This window comes from Apus apus, chromosome 1 (genome assembly GCF_020740795.1).
Source record: "Apus apus isolate bApuApu2 chromosome 1, bApuApu2.pri.cur, whole genome shotgun sequence".
In the NCBI taxonomy this organism is placed as follows: Eukaryota; Metazoa; Chordata; class Aves; order Apodiformes; family Apodidae; genus Apus; species Apus apus.
Window position 1 is genome coordinate 59,410,494 of NC_067282.1, and position 22,429 is coordinate 59,432,922.

The following is a 22,429-nucleotide window of genomic DNA, read 5'->3' on the forward strand; positions in this document are numbered from 1 at the left end:
TCTAGCAGGAGGTCTCACTGAGTGGTGTTTTGTGATGTCCAAACCACATCTCTGATCGCTAAGGTGGTTCCAGCTCTGCCTAAAACATGTGAAGAGCTGCGGTTCCGCTGCCTCCCATCAGTGCTGTCATTCATGCTTGTGAACTGTTTCCGTAGCTCCCAGTTACCCCCATGCTGACTTTGCATCACGTTTTCTTGTTTCCATGTAAAATTTGACAAGGCTGCACCTTATCACCGTTGTCCCTTTCTCTCGCCTAGAAAGCAATGACAGTAACTGTCATTCATCCTCAATAAGAAAAGCTGCTATGTTTAGAGCTTTCTGTGATAATTTACAGCTCTTACCTTGGTGGCTTTTGATCATTCGGTGAAAGCCAGTCTTTTAATAAAATTCAGTGTACAGCAAAATTGTCTTTGTTTTGGGGACTTGAGAGGGGAATTACATTTCAGGTCCTAACTGTCATGTGTCCTGCCACTCTGGGCACCGACCAGTCTAGAACAGAATTTCAAGCAGATGGCATCTGTCAAATATCTGTTAGAAATTGCTCTGGATGATGTTTGAAAACTATGGGTGATATTAGGGCAGTAGCCACCATCTTTTTTTCAGGTTCATTGTTGGTTTTGGAAAGGTTATTGCATTAAGTTTCCACCAAGAAGAAGATACACAGAACAATGTTTTATGCCAGTTTGAATTGCGTGATAGTGCAATACAGAAGGAGTCCTGAAGAGCATAAAGCTTGACTTAAAGTGATTTTCTTTGTTAGTTTTTCAAAATTAACAAGTATTATAAGAGGCTGTGAGATTATGCATTAAAGTAAGAGGCAACAAGGGGACTATACAGTACTGAATCCATCACTTATTGCCATAAGCAACATAGTCAAGCCAGTGCTGTTCTTGTATGCAAAAATAATTGAGGTGGCAAGACAAGAAGAATTTTTTCAGTGTGTTGATTTTAGTTTGGCAGAAGTAATCTAAATTTACCGATATTTGCAAAGAAAGTTTGCCATCACCATTTCTGGTGCTAGGTGCTATTCAATGTGAAGAATAATTTTAGAATCATCCATGGGAAGTACTTTTCTCAATATATTCTGGAGGCAGGGAAAAAAGGAAAAAAGAAAAAACATGTAAGATGCTAAACACCATACTTTGGCCCTGTCTGCATAGGGGCTTTAGACAAGGCGAATGATAAAGCTGTTTTGTCTGTCTTTCCAAGAGATCACAGTCTTCTTAGTCTCTGCTGAGTAAATCTTTGTGTCTCTCTTCTACCTCTTGCTAATAGCTGAGGAAGGCTGATCAGGTAACCATGTCTGGGGTCCTTTTTCATAACCTGCACCCCTGTGAGACTCTATTCTTGCTTACTTGTTCAGATCTGCTTTGACTAAAGATTTCCAGATTCCTTAATATTAATACTAGCTTTGTGGTTTAATAGGGATCTTGTACTAGTGATTCCTTTTTTAAAAAAAAAAAAACAACAAATTGCTTGCTGTGTAAGTGGGCACTTCTAAAGGCAATGCAGGTTCTTGCTTCCTTGATCCCTTTCAGACAAAGCCTGAAGATTGCATCTCTTTTGGTCAAGATGATGTCTTTTGCAATCCTCATACCTTTCTAGACGCCTAAAAAAATACAATGCTAATTTCAGTTTTGCATGCACGTCTTGGGCAGTGGAAGTGGTAATTGAATGGAGAGGTTTGAAATCAGGTTAGTAATCAGGTGGAGAAATTGGCATGAAGGGACAAAGGAAGTTAACAATGCTATTTGTATTAGTGTCATGCACAGTGAACAGCTGAGGACATGATTTTTTGATCTGTGCTGGTACCATTTTGGAGTGGGTTTTTTTCTGTTTTAAATTCACAGGCAAACAAGAATACACATGGGCTTTTTCTGTAGTCATAACCTGAATGTTGCCAAGGAATATTTACTCTCAGGCACACCACACATGATTATCTCTACTGTCAAATTACCCAGACAATCCTTGGCAAGGTTTGTGGCCCATGTCAACTAGCCTATTCCAAAACCTTTTCCACTGCTGAAGAACTGTCATGATCTACGGACTGTGCCTGACAGGCAGCTTGAGCACTACCTGCTCTGAAGTGTGAGGGTGTAGAAGCCAGTTGACCTCAGGATCAGGTAGCTCTTCTGGTCATGTTTAAGTGTAGGCCGTATCTCTTAAGAGCTAAACCGGTTTCTGCATTTATGCTGCATCCTGTGGTCAGGAACATTCAAGGTCACACCGCTTCTTTATCTTCCTGAAGAAAGTTTCAGCTTTACAGTGTTACTACCTTGACATCCATGTGTGGGAATAAGCCATAAGATGACATGACGGCCTTTCTGGTTTCAGGCAAGTTGTAGATAAGGGTTTGTAAGGTGCCCTTAGCTGCCCAACCACAGCTGTTAGGAACATTCAGGATCTTAAATGAAGTTGGCGCGATGCTTCTCTGAGGCAGAATTTGTTCTACTTTCTATACGAAGAAGCAGAATCCATCAGTTATTTTTCAGCGTGTTTCTATAGCTGATGTTGCAATGTAATAGTCATCATCACGGTTTTAAATCTCTTGGCCCTTCTTATGCCTTGGGTTGCTTATTGATGTGAAGTTGCAGAGGAGTTATGTGAACATAATCTTTGTAAAATGCTTTGAAGATGAAAAGCTCTACAGTAGGTTTTTACTATTACCAGAGGCAAAGGGAGCAGGAGTGGCTTTGGACTGTTCACTTCCCAAGAGAGGGCTTTGTTTTGAAGAGTGCACATTATCAATTGGGTTGAAGACAAAATTACCTTATTTCAAGTCTGAATATAAACTGGCAAACTGTCTACCTTGAGATTATTTGCGTGAGATGTTTTTAGAGAGCAGAGACAGTTATGGTACTATCTTGGCTCTGTTCTTAGCTTGCATTGAAAGAAACATTTATTTAATGTATTTGGTGTCTACTAACCAAAAGTATTTTGAATCTAAACCTTTCGAACATCCTTATCAATATAGCAGAGGGTTTTTTGTGTGTACGTGATATATAGATAAGAGATATGTATTTGATACTTATATTTTATATATGTATTTGAGATATCTATATTTCTTTACTACAGATAGAATAAATTTCAGCATGGAAATAAAAAAGTAGTCTGCATTCAAAAATTATGACGTTTTATTAGAATTTGGTTCACAGACAGTTTTTCACATGCTTAACCTACTACATATAAAAGAACTGGATTTTTTTAATAGTATTTTAAATATTTCTTGAATCCTTTTTTATTTCCAGCCTGTATTTACATCATAAACTGGTAGGTGGTTTTACAGAAAAAAAAAAAAAAAAAAGTGAGCTGTTTGGCAGTTTGCAAGCTATTGCTGTTTCCTTGTGACAGAGGAGAAGCAGGGAGATGCATGGTTCAAATGGAAATTCAACTTCAGCTCACTAAGCAGGGTACTGCTTCAGGGACACGGATGTCCTCACGTGGTTGGTTCCTTGTCTGCCTTGCCCTTGCAGCGGGTCATTGCTTCCACCCAGCAGCCTTGTTTTGACAGAGCTGTTTTGTGGTGTCAGCACAGGGCGCCTTTGGGGAGCTGGCGTTGCTGCAGCCAGGGATTTCTGAAGCAGCTATTGTCGACGGAGAGGCCGCTGGGCCCTGGCCAGGAGCGAGGCGCTGCATCCCTGCGGCCTTGAGGACGGCCGCCTCTGTCAGTGCAGCTGCAAAAGCTTTGGGCTCCTGCCTGGCACTTGCAGAAATCATTGTGGAATTTGCTGATTCTGCCAGACACCAGCTAAACACTTGTTCCCGAGTGGTGTGTCCCATCAGTACAGCTGTTGGTTATGAAAAACATGCAAGGGCTTTCATCCGTAATAATAGAGCTTTGTTGTAGTATTTGCAAGCTCAAAATATTCTGAGTAGTACTACCATATAGTAACTCCCTGCTTAGCCTATAGCGAGCTTTTTTCTCCCATGCTTCAGTTAAAGTGTTCATTTTTTGTTATCGTATCAGAGATGGCACGGGAGGGAGGCTAAATTTTCCCTCAGTACTGTAAGGATTAACTGACATTGTTGGGCAGTGCCTTCAAGATATTCTGACCTATTTACACAACAAAACTGATTAGAACAAAATAAACAGTTCTGGTCAACAGCTGAATGCTGTGTTGTGGCAGCTGTATTTGGCAATGGATTTTCTCATTGTTTTTCTAGCATAGAGAAAACCAGAATGCTACAGAAACCTTAAGCATTACAAGCTGGTAATACCCTTACTAAATAGCCTCATTCTGTTGCCTTTTGGGGAAAGGGGACAATTTGGCCGTAATTCAGTTGGAACAAATGCTTATGAAGCAACTGACAAAAAAGGGTATGAGTACATCTATCATTTTGCTGTGCAGGGTAATAAACAATTGCATCATTTCCAGGAAGCCACAGTATATACCTGGGAGATGGTGGCTCTCTCTCCAAGGTGTAATGTCTGCAAAGAAGTATGAAATAGGTGATTGTGACAGACTGTATGAATTGTTGGTTTCCTGCTAGGGTTTTATTTTACTTATTTTGTAACAACCATAGTGGATACTTGCAATTACCTCCTTGTTTTTATGTGGTATTCTCTAAGGAATCAATTGAGAGAATAGCTTCCATTTTAACAATTTGCACACCATTCCATGTCACAGATTTTTTTTGTAGTTTGGAGGATAAAATTGCCTGACATTCAAGATAGGAAGTATTCTTTCTATCTTGGGTCTGGAACTGAGATTTTAAGAATGCTAAAATAAAGCCTTTTTAAACTTGTCTTTTTTATCCCCCACTTCCATTTAGTGATAGTCCCAATGCTGTCCACGAGGTGGAAAAGTGGTTGCCACGACTGCACTCAGTTGTCATAGGACCTGGCTTAGGTAGAGATGAAGTTCTACTTGAGAACGCTAAGGTAATGTGTACACCGATATTTTATTCCGTGTCTGTATGTTGAATTGTATCAACCAGTTTCCTGTCTTTTGCATGATTAGACAATTGTTCTTGATTAGGGTTACTACACAACAAATTTAAAGCACTGTTGACTGAAAATTACAGCTTTTATTCATGGTCTTCATTATTAAACTGTAAGCATCACTCTGAATTTTAGGCACCCATATGGTTGTTTTGATTTGATTTTATTTTGATTGTGACAGTTGCTAGTTAAGAAATAGATGTTGGCATATTTAGATGAAGGGCTCTGTGTTTTCTTAGGGGTAAAGCACCTGTACCCTTAAGAACATAAATATGAATTGGAGATCTGTATTTTCCGAACTGTATTTGACAACTTATGTTAGGAATGGTACAAAAGAACAGGAACTGTGTCCCCTTGCAATAATAAATAATACTCTTAATTATAAAATGTTGCAGATTCTCCTCTCGGTAAAGAGGTAATCCTGTTTTCTGTCAAGTCTTAATGGAGAGTTGAAAACAGAAGCTTAGATAGTTCTGTCCTGTAAATAATATGTACTTATACAACCATCCAGATGATGTCCTGTATTACTGTCAAAACATCTTCGTACATTTGGAGTATATATTTCCGTCTAATGTCAATCTAATTTTGTACTTTTTCCTGAGAAGTGTTACTGAATTAATCAGTGGTACTAACAAGTGGAATTAATATAATTTACAGAAATGCTGACAGTTACACGGTGAAATTGCAAAACAGGGGAGGCAAGAAACTGGAGACCATACTATCCAAGTAGTTTAGAGTACCTTGAGAGCTACATAAAGTGGTTTTACTGGGCTTCTGTTAGAGAAAGTTGCTATTGGAGCTTTTTGCTTTAATTTTCAAATGTTTGTTTTATGATACAGAGATGGAAAACTAGTAAAGAGCATGGATTCAGAAAGAAAGAAAAAAGAAATTTATTATAGCTGATCAAGAAATAAAATCCTATTTTGGATAAAGAATTTCAAGACAGATTTTATTCTGTTGTGAAAATGTTTTTTCAGAATTCTTTTACAGAAAAAAGGGGCAATTATTTTTCCGTTTTTCTTGGTTTAAAAATACTTTAAAGTTGTTTTTTTTAAGGAAGACAACTTTAAACAAAAGAAAATAAGAATTAATATAGCATATCTATGATACCTAACGTAAGCTTCTTTTATATCAGAATTCCATTTGGATTTTAGAAATACCTGTCAGTGTGCTTATTTGTATTATAGAAGTATCTGGAAGATTCCTTGATTGTTTGGCTTGTTTGTTTTTTTTTCATCACTGCTAAAAATCATTTTGCTTTCTTAGCAAAAAGGCATACTTTTACTTCAGCCTGACTGTCTTGTGTGAGCTAGCTTTAAGTTAAAGAAACAAACCCAGCATTTAGAAGTTACTTCATGCTAAAATCTCAGGCCATGTTCATATGAGCTGTGGATCTGACCTTATTAATTTCAAGTCATATTAAAGCTCAGGTTCTTTGTCTTCACTGTAGTTATGTAAATGTTCATTAGTTACCCAATGCTGGGTTTTTTATCCAGCTACCATAATCTTTTAACTTCTTTGTTCAGCCAAAATCTTTGATAAGTGCATGTAATAATTGACAAGTGAATCCTGGTTGTCTGCTTCAGGAAGACTGGTACTTCTCTGTGCTGAGGGAAGACTGAGTCTCCCTCTTGCTTCAACAGTGAATTTTAACATTTGTCTCACTCTTCACCTCTCAGGAAAAAAGCAAGTGGTGATAGTGTTACTATTTTAAACTTTAATAGGAGGCTGGCTTGGTGTATAACTTTCTGTTTTCCCTTTAAGCTAACCTCAGCATGCTGTCACATGGATAAAGTGCTGAGATGGAGATTAGTGTCTGCTTTCTGGTCAAGGTTTCATATCAGAGTGGCAGTTAGGATGGGAGGGAGTTTTCCCTATACCCTCTCCTGCCCTATTAAAGTGCTGAGGTGTAGTGGTGTCACCTCTCTGATGCTGATGGCAGTTTGTGTCAGTATTGTGCCAGCACATTGCCAATGAATGTGCTTGTCCAGTCAGTCATGTAATTGGGCTACTTCTGTCTTCGGATCATTGAGAAATTAAGGTACTAATGCAGTAACCTGCAATTTCTGGTACACGGCGCATGGACAGCATTTTGTTGTGGAATAGCCCAACTACCTGTTGACCAGATGGTGTATCTTTTCTCTCCAGACCAAGGAATGCTTTGCTCACTCAACATCTTTACTATGTCACCTGCCTCATCCATGCTTAATCCCTGCAGTGTGTGCACTGTGGCATTTCAGCTCCTGTCAACATTCTGATGGGAAAGAAACACCTTGTTTCCTTTCTTTTTTCTCTTATTTTTCTTCTTATTTTTTTTTTTCTTTCTTGAGAGCGTAGTAATACTCTTTGAATACATACTTAGCGACTTCCTGTGCTTGGTTTTGGCTGTAAATCCGTTTTCTAAGTCCTGTTACAAGAAGCCACTCTACGAGTTATATCACTCTCTCATGCCAGTTGTGTGGGTCTGTGCCAAAACCCTCACGTGCTGTTCCTCAGTTGCCTGGATGAGAGCTGGTGCTCTGTGAATTTTCTAGCCATGGATTTGCAGGACAAGCTGCAGCTTGAGAAGAATCTTTTAAAGGAAGCCTTTGTTGTGTCTTAACAGCTGTGCAGCTTGATCCCATGCAGATGTGGCAATCTTGGTATCGGCCTGTTTAGACCCTCCAACTCCAGAGCAAATAAGCAGTCCAAGCTACTTCTCTTCAGGAGAAAGGAGCAAAAACATGTTTCTGTTCCAGTTCTTGGCTCTGGAGTGTGCAGATTGAAGCATCTCTCTGTTCTACTTCAAACTTTTAACATGCTGTTACCTCCTCTGGTGTGGAGCTTGGCCACCACAGCCAGCTTCCTTGTAGGCAGTGTCAGGCCATCTGTTTTACCTCGGTGTCTGTGATTGATTCTGGTCAGAGACAACAATACCATTACCCCTCCAATTTCACCTCAGTTGGTATGCTGCTGGTGGTGGTTTAGACTCTGTTGAGAAAGAGCTTTGCTGCCACGTGGAAACAGGGTCAAAGTCCCTACAACTGTCCTCTATCAATGCTTAGAAGCAGTGTATTGCCAAAGCTATTGGATGTTCTCCTTTCTTAACACAGCAGCAATATTATGTATGTCCTATCATATCTACCCACCACAGCATTCTTCATTCAGCCATTCCAGGGATGTTTGCACTTCTGGTCTTATTCTGATCTGATTTTTCTTGTAGTCTGAGGCTTGAAAGTAGGGGAATTCCTGTCTGTACCATCAAGAGCTGTTTCTCAGGTTTGTGAGAGAACCAGGTTCCTCTCATGCAGGGTGACGAGTACAGCTCCCAAGAGGATTTTGAAATATTATATTCCTTGCTTAGCCCTCGGAGAGAAGAAACGTTGCTGCCTAACACTCCAGGGTGTTCTGCATCCTGCTTTGCTGTGACCTGTATCAGTTTCCAGCCTCCTGTCATCTCCTTTCTCCTCCTGCTCCTTCTGGCATGAGTAAGATGTTCCTGTCAGATTTTCTCCTCTGAGTGTGGTGAGTCTTTATTGAATACATTACTGGCTTTAGTGGAATAGTAGTTACCATTGGGATCAGGTAGAGAAAAGCATTCCTTCTTACGAAGAGCCCTGTCCTTAACTGAAGAAAGACTTTGAAGTTGGAATTGTCACTGGGTACCTTGCCTCTCTTACTGAAGTGTTAGCACTGAATCCTGGACTCTGCCACTCTAGTCTTGCCAAGTTTTGTTTTGCAGCAGTAAAATTAGATTGGTGTTTTAAGCAGAGCATGCTTGCATCCCTCATGTAAGAGGGGTAATGTTTAATAGCAAGAATGGCTTTGTGTAACTCAGATGACATTGTAAAATCAGCTGCGTTATCAAACAGCATACTTGTTCCTCTTGCTCAATTCTCAGTCTTTGTTATAGCTCCAAGAACATGTCCTGAATACCAGCCTAGGTATTTGATTGAGGCCCTTCCCAGCTGACATTTCTGCCCATTGCTGTTGCTGTTTCTTCCCCCCCCAGCCTCCTCATCCTTCAGCACTACCCTCATCTAGTCATTTGCCCTTAAAGATCTCTGCTATCTGTTGGGATATAAATTTAAGAAATCTCATTTATTTTCTGCCCCTACTGCATCATCTTAAGGTTGTGTGGAAATGTGTTGGCTGTAGTTAACATCTGGCAAAAGGGTGCAAGAGGTTTGGAGCTATTGTCATAGATCACCTCCATTGAATGTGCCTGGAGAGAGCCCATTTGAAATTTTCTTTCACATGAATTTTCAGTTCCACCTGAGCTGAGGTATCAGCAGCCTTTTTGTGTTTGTTTTTTGTTGGTTAGATTAATTTCCCCCCTTCAAGCCTCATGCCCTCAGGATTTGGGGGACATTTCAGAGCCTTAATAAACTGTGAGAATGGGACCAGGTGCTTAGTACATTATCTGGCCTACTGGATAGAGAGCCACCTTTTGTTGTCATAAGAGTCCTTTAAAGATAAATCTGCCACTATGGACTTTGAGAAGCATTTTTCCCTTGATACCTAAGTAGCCCCCTGGGTTCCATTTATTCCAAGTATAAAACACCTGAGAAGCATCCCGGGCTAATGCTGCAGTTGATAGTTGATCCCAGATAATGCTGCCTGTGGTACCTACCACCATGTATGAGTATGAACAAAAGGATGTGTTAATTCTTTTGAAATCATTGCTCATATTGACTCAAGTTAACAGAAGAATTATGTACTGGAATATTTTTCAATGTGTGTCACGTGCATTTGCTGCTGGTCCTGTTTATGCCCTGTGGAAAGTCCTCTTTCCATGTGAGAATGTGTGTAAACTGCCCTTTCCCCAGCCCTCAAGATAGATGCATTATACCAAAAGTGTTATCTAGTGAAAAACTACTCTCCTACTAGCTAAGCCTCATTACTTTTAAACAGCCTGAGGAGAGTCGGAATTTGTGGACATCTTCACCAAAGATGAGGCAGTTCTTTCTCTGTGATGGTAGTACTAGTGCAGATAAAGCTTGGGAACCCAGCTCTAGGCAGAGAGCGCCTCCTGGTTATGCTGAGAACTGTTAGTATTCTGTGGCTTCCTTGCAAATGTCTTGATTAGAAAAACAGTGTTTGAAAATATGCTAACAGGACTTTAAATACAGATTTATGCAGCTTGTAAGCAGAATTTATTTTCTAATATATGTAATGGATCTTGATGAAAGTCATTCAGAGTGAAGTGGGATGCTTATTTGCTTTCTGTGTGCAGGCTTATATTGTTTAATTTGATTTTGATACTTGAAAGCATTTGTAAGCAAAATGTTGGAATTGGATACCTTTTCAACTTGTTCCAAGCATCATTCATCTAGAAACCCTAAAAAATTAGCAGTGATAAGTTCCAGAATTCAAGTTTGTTTATTTGTTTCATTTTAAGACAAAAAGCCAGCAGCTGACCATGAATATCTTAAGCCAAATCTAACATTAGCATAATCAACCATAAATTGGAAACCTTGTAGAGTTCACTTGGTGAGTGCAAATATTCAGTGGATGAGCAGCATGTGAAAATTTAGTGCCTTTATTTATTCTGATTAAATTTTTTTATCTTGGATTGAACAAAACAGCGTTATTACTTAAACTGGATTTGAATGTGTGTAGGGATGAAAGGATATAAATGTAGCTTCTCAAGTGGTATCTGGTTGATCATTAATGGAGGGGGGTGATAGCTAAAAATAAGTGCTCTGGAGTTTTTGCTTAACTAGGACAGAGGCTTTTGCTTTGTATTCTTATGTTCCTTTTATTTAGGCAGATACTAAGAAACTGTTAGCTGCAGCTTTCCTCCAAGTTTGACAGCAGGTGATCTACTCTGAAATCAAAGAGGAAATCTACAAGTGGATCATCTTCATTTAAAAAAAAAAAAAAATATGTAGAGTGAAACAGTTTTGATTAACTGCCATCTACAGTATCTTCAGCTTTGTTTATTGTAACAACAGCTTTTAATATTTCCCAAAGTAGTCAGCTTGATGATGTACTGGGATACTCTTTAAAGTCCTTATCACCCTCAGCCTGGCCTAAATGAAGTATTTTCCTGTGCACCTGAATTCTGTTATGGAAAACAAATGCTAGTGTGTGGTACTATGTTTAAAAAACCCAATTAAATTGAACAGAGCATAAACCAGGAGATACAGAAGCTATTGTTTCAAATAGAAGATATTTGTCTCCATTATGTGACTCTTCATTCAGGTAGTACCAGTGGTGGTCAGTAGTTAATCATTTCTTATGTGAGGTTTGAGAGCTTAGTGGAAAGATTAATGAGCTAGTGATAGTTATGCATACAGAAATATAGAAAGTAACACTGAGACAATTAGGCTAGTTAAAAGTGATTTATATAAACCCTGTCCACAAAGTGAGATTTTGATTGACATTTCTGAGTTGTGAAAGGAGGATGAATTCTTGGATTGGTTTGTGGTTGCTAATGAAAACAAGTTTCAGAGTTGCCTGCATGTTTCCCCCAGTGGGTAAATAAAAAACCAAAAACAGTTACTGAAAGTATGGCTCTAATGGGAAGGATCTCAAGCAGTGGAACTCCATTTTAAACATTTTTCAAAACCTCCTGTGTCAATTGCATTCTATTTAGGGAAGCTTCCCTGCCCCCCCACCAACCCTGACTATAGCCTTGAGCACAGCCTGAGCTTGGGATATTTGCCTACCTCTGGCTGTGTAAGATTACAAACTTCTGCTTGCCAAGCCCATTTTCCTATCATCTCTGGCACACAGCTGCATCCTGACCTCTATGCAGCTGAGTCCCTGCTAACTCTGCATTTATCCAGGCTTGGAGCAAGGAACACAGAAATGCTTCCTATGGTTTTCAGCACCTGTTTGTAGGAATTGGTTCGCAGTGTGTTGGAGTCTAACTTCTTTGTTCCTCCTGAGCACCTTGGGGAGGCGGGTGTGCAGAAATGCTTCCAGCTGCAGCATTTGCAGGGTAATTTTAGCTGTTTCTCCCTCTTTATCTCTATTCCGGACAAAACCATGGATTCAGGATTGTTGGATAAGACCAGCATTGCAGAAAATGCAAGCTATTATAAGTGGCATTTCAACAGCAGTTTCTGATCCTAGCTTTCAGTAGTGTGTTCTTTGTAAAAGGGGCTGCCATTCCATTTTGATTATTTAGGGTTGCATGAGACATAACCGGTGCCAGGTTATGCATATTTGCATGTCTCTCTCTACCCACCCAGAAGCTAGTCGCTCTTGCTGCCTAGAGTCTGGCTACTCCAGTGTAAGTCAGCCCGGATCCAGGTCAGTCCAGTGTTGTCAAATCAGTAGCACGCACTGGAGCAGCGGAGCTGGACTGCGCTATCAGTCACCTTAATGTAATCAGCATTGCTAAAGCTAGTATTGGAGCTTCTAGAGAATGGACCTTTTAGTCTCTCCTGGGACAGCCCTTTGGTTAACCTGCCCATGCAGTACAGCAAGGATAGCATTTACTTATTCTGCAGGCCTCAGCTGGCTGGAGTTTCACACATGTGAATGCAGGCGCAGCGTTTCACTGGCAAGGCACGTACTGCCCAGATGCAGTTTCCCATTTGGACAAGTGAGGATATTACTCTCTCTTCAAAATCCAGTTCTTAACAAGTTTTATGGATGCAAACTGTTGTTTAAAGGACCTCGCCTGCTTAGCAGCCCTCCTCAGATACTTTATCTTTACCTTAAAACATCTAGCAAAAGATTTAATTACGTACTTGCCATTTGCAGGTTGCAGTAGAGTGCGCTTTGGGTGGGCTGAAGGCAAGGTTATAGTGCTTCCTAAAATGTTTGGGTGTCATTGTAGTCAGTGCTATCCATTTTTATGGCATGCTGAAGCTTGAAGTTTTGAGTACATGGGTAAGGAATTTTGCCATGAGTATGTCAAGACATGACTCTTGAAGGGACCTGGGAAATGCAGTGTTCGTTGTTAGTGTCAGTAAAGGAAGCCTTGCCTGCGGTACCTTGCCTTTGCGAAGCACAAAGATGACAGTGTGATGCATCCTTAGTGAAAACTAATTACCGTTGTGGGATAGATGTTGCTTTATGTGCTGCTATTGTGGTTTTCTGTTTATTTCATTAAAATGCAGTCTTCTGTTTAAACTACTGGCTCTAATTTCCTGATTCTTCCCTTTGTAAACACCAAATGCCAAAGTTATTGTGTAGCTAAACCAGTTCATCAGGAAAAATGTAAGTAGTGATATGACTATTAAAAATCATTGCAGGCACTCTGCTGCCAATCCACATCTAATTAAAAAAGCTGAAAAGTACATAAAACTGTACATAATCACCTTTCTGAGGAGCTGTGGAGAGCCAGTTTATATGCTGTTGTATGTCAGCAGAATAAATTGCTTATGTGTGCTACTGCTGGCTCATGGACAAGTCAAAACTGATTGCAGAGTTTTGCAAGAGGCTGTGGGTGAGCACTATGAGTGCAGCACCTCCTATCTGCTCCTGCTGCCTCAAGGTGGCTGCTCTGTGAAGATTTCCATGGCTGATTAGATATCCCTGGAGCATACCTGGGAGCTGCGTAGCAATTCATTCCCCCTTCACGTATTCCCCCAGTTCCCCTCCTAGCTGTTTTTTCTGCAGCCAGTGTCTTACACTGGTTTATCTTGGCCCATTCTCTTTTAAAACAATAATTATGGGAGCAAGAGTCCTGGATGTCGGTGTTAGTGCATTGCAGGTCAGTGTGGTATTTCATAGCAAAGCTGCAGGCTGTCAACTGGATAAATCATATCATGCTTTTCTGCATCACTGTGCCCTCTTTCAGTAGTGGCCTGTCCATTTGTTCCTTCCTCCTTAGGTTCTTTCCAGCCTGAATGATTCTGATTTCATGTTGATGTGTTCAATGTGTGTGTTATTTTTACTGTGCTGGGGACCTTGAGTTGGGAAATTTTTATTTATTTATTTATTTATTTAAATTTTCAAAAGAAGATTGTAATTTGGTTTTGGGAATCTAGTTTTGCAATTCCTATGTGAAAGCTGAGACAGAGAACGCAGATTTATACTAAAATGAATGCATGTCATCTCAAGGAATAGCATAGGATAATAAGTAATTAAAATGCATAAATTCTTCATCCTTACTTTGTCAGTTTTCACAATTACAGTAAAGAGTTACCTTTATCCAGATAGAGCAGTGGTTTCTACTGTGACACAAATTATTTTTCAGTTCTTATTGAGCAGGTTGCTTGCATACAAGTCCTGGATTCCCAGTCACAGAATAAATATTTTTTTAGGAAATTGTGTAGAGTGGGAGCAGATTCAGGTTAATTTTAACCCCTCTGGCTCTCATCCCCGCAACCACCTCCAACAAAAATTGCAATTGCTGAAGTACTGTTGTGGGCATTCCTAAATGTCAAGTGTTTGTGGGAAGTTGTCCAAAGCAGCACTTTCATGGGATGTGTGAATCCCAACTCATTTCCTCTTTAGCTTAATTAGGGTAGAAACTTAAACTTTGGGTTTGAGTTATTAGGAGAGAAAACTCTTGTTACAGATTTGTTCTGTCATGAGTTCTGCAGTCTTGTAATACAGTTCACTATTGCTGATTTTAATCACAGCAGGTTGGAACCGGTTTCCATTTTTGCATTCAAATGTTGTGGGCTGTGGAATCACTATTTCAGAGTCACCAACTATTTAGCTAACTCATACAAAACAGAGTATCTCTGTCAAGAGACTGCCCAAACCTCTCTTATTAGGATTCCTATATGAAAGGTAAGTGGCTGAAATTAGGGCCTGGCTGTGAATATCACAGAGGAAGGATCTGAATTTCAATCTTTGATATCTTAGCTGACCAGTGTGGCTGTAGGTCATAAGGCTTGATAGCAGAAGCATGTCACTCTCCTCCTCATTGTCCTCTCTACTTCTGGCTAGTGCCAAGGTTACCCTGTGTGTCCATTTCTGGATGTCTTGGAGTACTTAGAAATTGAGTGAAGGAAGAGGTCCTGCCTTGTTCTGCACCAAACTGAACCACCACTATTGTGGTATAATACATTCTCTGCACATAAAGGTAGTCCACTGGAAATCTCCAAGATCTTAACACTCAAAGTGTTGTTTGAAGGGAAGGGGCAATATCTTGGGTTTTGTCATTGATACTTGTATGTGTTGCTGCTTACTTGTGTGATTGGTGTTTGGATTTCAGGTCTTGGAAACATTTCTTAGAAGAGAACATTGCTAATTAAAAATATTGAATCCTTTTCAATGGAAATAATTGTTGCATGGGATAAAACTAAACAGATCGTTCCTGCTCATGCATAGAGTCCTATCATAAACTGTTAAATAGGTTTTGATATGAAAGTAGAGTTAGTCTGAGCTGCATTAGTTGTGCTGTGTAACAGCAAAGGTTCTTCTATATGCTACAAATACTAAACCAGGAAAGTCCATGCCAACTATGAATATACAGATTCAGCAGAAAATTGATTTTTGCTTCCAGGTACAAAATACCCTGCATAGAGGATGTTGCCATTATTGCTATAAACACCTCTTAACCAGTTGCTAGGTTTTTTTTAATACAGTAATAGAGTGTTTTAAAATGGCCTTCTTATCACCTGATTCTTGACATGTAAAATTAAAGCAGTAAGGTGTCTTTGCTCCCTTTGTGATAGTTGAGGAGAGACAAGTTTGTCCATTGGTGATTCGTCCGACCCTAAATACAGTGTCTTAACTGCATGGGATGAATTGCTCTCCACTGATGAGCCGTTTGACCTTTAAATGGCAAGAGATACGATGGATCACGTCCACAATCACTAGGAAACAGAGGTTCTCTGATGAATGTTGTGTCCTTCAAAAGAGCGGTTGTCTTACAGGTGTTCTCTTACCTGCTTTATTATGGTTGCCAGATTACCCTCTTCCTCCCCAGAACTTCCTCTCTGAGGTTCTTTGTCAACAAGCAACTTTTGTCTGCTTTAAAGAAGGAAGAGGAAAGGAAAAATAATTAAGGTAGTTGTTTGTTTGTTTGTTTTGTTGTTTGTTTGGGTTTTTTTTAATCAATAATGAGCTTTCTAAATAAGACAGAAGATTTATATCCCCTGATTTTTTTTAGGGATGTCCAGTGATAGGACTAGGGGCAATGGGTACAAACTGGAACATAGGAGGTTCCACGTAAACATCAGAAAAAACTTCTTTACTGTGAGAGCGACAGAGCACTGGAACAGGCTGCCCAGAGAGGTTGTGGAGTCTCCTTTGCGGGAGACGCTCAAAACCCGCCTGGACACGTTCCTGTGTGATGTGCTCTAGGTGATCCTGCTTTGGCAGGGGGGTTGGACTAGATGATCTTTCGAGGTCCCTTCCAACTCCTAAGATTCTGTGATTCTGTGATTATTTGTTCTATAAGCAGAGAGAGAAAAAAGCAAAGATCACTCGATTTGTTAGATTAGAAACCGATACCTCAGAGACTTGGTACACAATAAAAGTTGCTTGGCCAGTAGATTTTACTTAGCAAGATGAAATTTCTCTTCACAGCAGACGTCAGATGTCTCAGTGTTGTGGATGTTGTGCTAGAGAGGTAGGAACTCAAAACATATTTAGGAAGAAGTGCCTTATTTCTCTGGAGTGTACCATTGACCCAGCCTTCCAGAAGCTATTTACCTGTACATATACTTTCATTCTTTGTAACTTCTGCCTTCCTTTTCTTTTTCCTTTTATATTTACATTCTTTCAGTGGACAACAGATCTTCATGATTCTTGTTTTAGCCTGTTGTTAGATACATACATAGACAAAAAGAGAAACTGTAACTAGTAGTCAAGATGACAGCTATGAGTAAACATGAAAAGTGGCCAAACATTAACAGCAACAGCCAAACCTTAACTGTTTTTGAGAACAGAACTTTGGCAAAATTAATTCCCTGGGTTGTTCTTGATTAGTTTAACAGAATAGTTTGGAAGGATAAGGAAGGGCTTCTGATACGTGATGTCTTCTGATACGTGATGTCTTCTTCCTTCAGACTTTATTATGGAATCTGTTGGGGAACTATTTTTCTGTTTTAAAAAATGAAATGTCATGAAAGAATACCATTCTAAAATTGACATACTAGAATAAACTGGTGATTCATGTTAGTGGGAAGCAGGACAGTAATTATTTTAAGTGCACTTAGCTTGGTGAAGCTGCTCATGTACAAAGACATTCTAATTAAAACCAGTTAAAAAACGAAGTTGCAGTAAAATGTATTTATATCTTAAAAAAATGGAGGAGGATCATCTGCATGCTTTCTTACATAATATCTTGCTAACCTCTGGGGCTCAGTGCCATACAATGTTTCACCAAAAGAGTTTAGTATGGTTCAAAAATAATTGGACTGTTGGATGTATAACATTCATTTATACAGGGGAAAAATACCCAAACAAAAACACAAACTGTAAGCCTGATTGCTAGATCCACAGCCTTATTTTATTATAACCAAGTAAGTAAAATTAAGCATAATTGTTAAGGAAGTTAACAGAGAAGGGGTAAAGCAGTACAGTTCCTCTGAAGTAAACTAAACTGTGCACATCTGTGCAGATAAACATTAAAGAATAAAGAAATGAGTCTGTCTCATAGATTTCTTACAATCTTTGAAAGTAAGGCTCTCTGGTTCTCAGTGTGCCACAACTAACTCTAGGTATGTTTTAAGATTCCATCTTTGTGAAGCTGTTAAACATACTTATTAATAAATTTGAATAATTTAGTGTTAGCTGAATGGTATGAGTTGTGTAAAACTTGATATTGGTTCAAAAATACTTAAGTAACTGAATATAGGAGAAGACTTGCTGTTCCCCTGAGATCCCAAGGAGGGTGGGCACCTGGCATTCTGTGACACACAGCCCAAGCAGAGACCTGTGCAAGGGTGTGATTGTCATGAAAAGGTTTTTGTTCTGTAGGGGCTCCCAGCGTAGCTGCAGCTGTGTGTTGAAACAAGTCCTCAGGCTGGGAGCAGTGGGTAGTGTTTCAGTCTCACGCTCACAACATGCAGACTGTGCCCAAACAAACAAAAGTAGTGTTGACTTGAAGCATGTTGCTAAGTTCTGGTCATCTATTTAACAGTAGAAGGGAAAGATTCAGAATCAGGTAGGCAATGAGTTAGTGAGGATATGTGTATGCCATAATTAATATTTTACAGAAAGCGAGATGGGCAGTATTTATATTGACCACAGTACAAGAAGAGAGGTATGTTCGATTCCATGAACATTAATTAAAGACTGTTTCCTTATTCCTTACGTAATGTCTTGCTTACCTGTAGAGCTCAGTGCCATATGATAGCTCGTCTGAAGAGGTTAATGATGTTGAAAAATAACTAGACTTTTGGATGGGTATCAATCCTCTGTTACCTTATACAGAAGAAAGATAAACTCTCCAGCTTCAAAGACCAAGATTCAAAAAGCTTAACTGTCAGCTGTTGCTCATTAAGAAAGCCTCAGTATCAGTTGTTGCCACTGCTCAATTAGGGCAGGCAGTCTGCTGGTAGATAATGCTTGCTGAAAAACACTTCTGCAAATGGTCCATTGTCTGAGCTGCCTTGACTTTGCTTTGAAAGTACAAAACCTCCAGGACCATGAGTGAAATGACACGGTTTTACCTACTGTTTGTCTTGGGACGTTTGTAAATAACCCAAACACTGCAGTGGGGCTGTCATCAGGAATGCAAATAAAAGTAGTGTTACAATGAGTGATAGATTTCTGTAATGGCAGTTGGGGTTTTCTTCTTTCTTTTTCTTTTTTTTTTCATTTAAATTGGGAGTGTTATGTTTACTATGTATGATTTGGTTGGCATTGCAAACCTCCTACAGTAGCAGAAAGAGTGAGCGAGATTGCTTGCTTGTTTGCTTGTCAACCCTTTTGACATTGCTCATGCTTGAACCAGGGAAAAAACAATGTAACTGTAAAATTACCAATTTTTAATTAAAAGTCTTGTATTACTTTGCAGAAAATAACATTTTTAATTTTTTTTTATCTTAATAAAAACAACTTGCATGATCAGATTTATTGTATGAATTTGTTCTGGATCTTACAATATGTAAATTAGCAAGCATCTTAAAGTTATCTGCTTTTTTTGCAGGCTATTATAGAAAAATCGAAGGTGAAAGGAATTCCTATCATTATTGATGCTGTAAGTATTTTCTTGGTTCAGTTAGTGGCTTGACACTTAAGAATCTATTCAGTAAATATTCCTCTTACTTGTTTTTGCAGGATGGCCTGTGGCTCATTTCCCAGCAGCCTTCTCTTATTCAAGGCTACCAACGAGCTATTCTTACTCCAAACTATATGGAGTTTAGTAGACTTTATGAAGCCATGGTGAGCTGTTTTCCTTTTTGATATTTAAGTGTGTCTAAGTTTAGTCTTTTAACATGATGTGTTGTTTCTTATATGCAAGAGAAGCATTCTCTGGGTTTTTATTCCATGGAATAATTGCCACAACAGTGCATATTCTTAAGCAGAGCTCTTTTTTAAAGACCCTTTCTTACGCACTTTGCATCTGCAGAGGGTATAGAAAAAAGGGAAGACTGATGATAATGATGATGTTCTTCCCCCTGCCTTTCCCCTTGCCCCTGCCATATGCTGAAGTAGCCTATGTTAGCATATGTTGATGTAGTAGTAAAATATGTACTGTGTATGGAATTCTTGTGTTGTAGCTTAGAGACCCCGTAGACAGTAGTGATCATCATGGATGTGTATTAAGACTCAGCCAAGCCATGGGGAATTTGACAGTTGTTCAAAAGGGAGAAAGAGATCTTATTTCAGATGGAGAGAAAGGTAAGTGAAGCCTTTTGCTTTTAGCAATGTGATTTATTTTGTTTGTTTGCTTTTAGTCATAGTCCAGTGGTTGGGCTATATATAGTAATTGGTTGACTGTTTTCCCCTGAAGGCTGAAGGGGAGGCAGGGCATTCTTTGCAGATCACCTTTAGATTATTTGTTTAAATGGATATTTTAAAAGAGTGCAACTTAATTTATTTGCTGTAAAAAGTTACTGATTTTTATTTCTCATTTAAATGGCTACAACATACAGTTTACCTTACATATTGAGAAGTTAATTTTTTATTCTTTGTGAACTGCTTTAAAATCCTCAGCTGAGCTGTTCTATGTAGGTGCAGATGTCATTGCTAAATTAATGTAGAATAATATTGTTTTGCCATATATCTGTGTCTCTGAAAAATGATTATGTCTTGAGGTTTATGAGCTGCTCAGCTCCTTGATACCATCCACCATGCTTTAGGTTAGCATGTACATATATAACTTGTACATTAGCCCTGACAATGAAAAAAAGAAACACAAACAAAAAAAAACAAATTAAATTGCCATTACAGCTTTTTAGAACAGTCACTAATATGGTTAAAGTATGCTTAATAAAATCAGCTGCCTGTCTGATGCTTTTTATACTGATCATTTACTGTGATCAGTATGAAGCTAATTCATGAGTGCCTTCATTCCATTTTGACTCCGTGGTCTTATTTCAAATACATGACAAGCAGCAGCCCTGCCTCTAATTACTTGGTATGCTAATCTCTGGTAAATGTTTATGCTGTTGCAGAACCACTTTGTATATACAGCCAATTTTTCATCAATGGGAGCCATGGGAGTCTTTTGTAACAACAGAACAGATGTAATAGGAGAACTGGTTTGTGCAGAGCCACCTTCCACATCCCCCCATTAGTACAGATACTGTAGCAGACTGTGGAGCAAGCTGAGATCTGGAAGCCATACAGTTATGCCTATGTGGTAAAGGACTTTGGTCCACCCTAGAGTCCCCAAGTTGCCCTGCATGAAGTCTGGTGTCACATTTGCACCAAATCAGACTTAGTATCAGGATATCATATCAGGATAGTCAGGCCAGGCTCAAGGGAGGATGAACTCTCAGGAGATAAAATATACTGGCTCCACTTTATGCAAGCTAGAGAGCTTTAGAGTACTGTAGTGTATCTTCTTTCTCTGGTTTTATGTCAACAATGTTATTTTTATGAAAGGTTGTTGCTTTTTTAATGAATGTTGGAAAAACTGGGTGAGTGCTTTAGATTGAGCACATTAACTGCTGTACCTCTGTTCTGCTTTTGAGCTTTTATTCCTGAGATAAGTGTAGCTCCACCATTGATGGGGACAGGGAGTGCTCCATTTCTGTTGTCTCTTCTAATGCATGATTCAAAAAACCAGGAAACCACTGAAACTCTTTCTAATTTCAATTTTGAATATTCAGGTGTTGCACAAGTTTGGTGTATGTACTTTGTGCTTTTGGGGCTTTTCGTTGTTGTTTTTTTTTTTTTCCCCCACCTTGTTCTTTATCTCCGTTGTGCTCTGATTGTTTTTTCTCTTGGTAAAGTGCCTTTTTGATTTGAAATGAAACTAGTTCCATGCCTTTATCACAGTTGTTTGATGTCCAGTTATAGCCTACTTACTTTTTCTTAGCTTGGTTCTATCACTGATGCTTTCTCTCTTCTGGATTACAGACATTACAGGCAGTATTACAGAGCTGTGAGAAAGCTGTTGTCAGGTTTAATATAGCTTATAATGTCTGTTATAACCACTATTTTTAGGGTTTGTGTTGCTTGCGAGAAGGTTTCTGAGAATTTTGCAGAGACTGTAGCTTTCAGCTTCCTTGTAAGAAGAATATTCTGTGAGTCTGGCACTTATGTCGGTCAATTTTTTAAATGATTCTCAAATGCAAAATCACATTGAGAAAGGAGATTCTACTGCCTGCTCTGTGTCAAAGCACAGATCATGTTGTCATGTCACTGACCTTGAATTCTCTCCCAGGTTTTTGCTCTTGACTTCTTTTCATCTGTCTGTTCTTTTGATCTGATGTCGTCATTTTTTTTCAGCTAAGACAACATCCATCGTGATTCCAGTGTGAGAGAAATCCAGATTATTGGATCAGGCCCAATTCCTCTCAGCACAATCAAATATTATGACAAGATCTGTGTATTCCTCTTGCCTTTTATTTTTCATGTCATCCTCCATTTGCAGTGCTTAAGCCAAGCTATTTTCAGAACTGCTTGAGTTCGTGTGCTTAGCACACTGGTAACTGTAGTTTCCATACATCACTTTTAAACTTTTTCCTTTTGGGAATATATTCCATGCATGCACTCTGAAAAAAAGAAAAAAGAAAAAAAAAAGAAAAAAAAAAAAAAGTAAGTCTCTGTGCTCTCCAGGAAAAACAGAAATGCAGACTTAACTGTGTAGATTTAGTGTTCTGTGCTTGGGTGTTGTGGAAGGAAGTCTTTTTGAGGATGCTGAATTTTGCAGCAGGGAAGACTGTCTTGGTGAATACTTTATAGCTTAGAGTGATTGTAGTGCTCATTTTCGTAGTATATTTATTCATGAGTCTGCAGGTAATTCAATAGACAATTTACTTCTGTTGGTTGAAGACAAAGAGGATTATCAAGTATTTTTGATAATGAGCTTGGAAGTACAGGTGTTGGTGAAGGGTTTACTGTCAGCAAATAGCTCTGTAAGTTAAGCAGACAAGCACAATAAATTCTGATTGGAAGCCAAAGCTTAATACATTCAGATTAAAAGTAAGGCAGATTGTATTAACACACAAATAAATTAGCTGTGAG

General features: G+C 39.1%; 1 protein-coding gene across 5 annotated transcripts in view; it reads left to right on the forward strand.

Moving 5' to 3' along the window:
* Positions 1-22,429, forward strand: part of NAXD (NAD(P)HX dehydratase) — a 49,478-nt gene that overhangs the window by 18,142 nt on the left and 8,907 nt on the right. For 4 of the 5 annotated variants that reach the window (XM_051610716.1, XM_051610687.1, XM_051610706.1 and 1 more), the window contains 4 exons: positions 4,774-4,882; positions 18,939-18,989; positions 19,070-19,174; positions 19,513-19,633. In XM_051610716.1, the coding sequence (XP_051466676.1) occupies positions 4,774-4,882; positions 18,939-18,989; positions 19,070-19,174; positions 19,513-19,633 (386 nt within the window). The remainder of the gene's footprint in view (positions 1-4,773; positions 4,883-18,938; positions 18,990-19,069; positions 19,175-19,512; positions 19,634-22,429) is intronic. The other variant, XM_051610695.1, reaches the window with a different exon arrangement.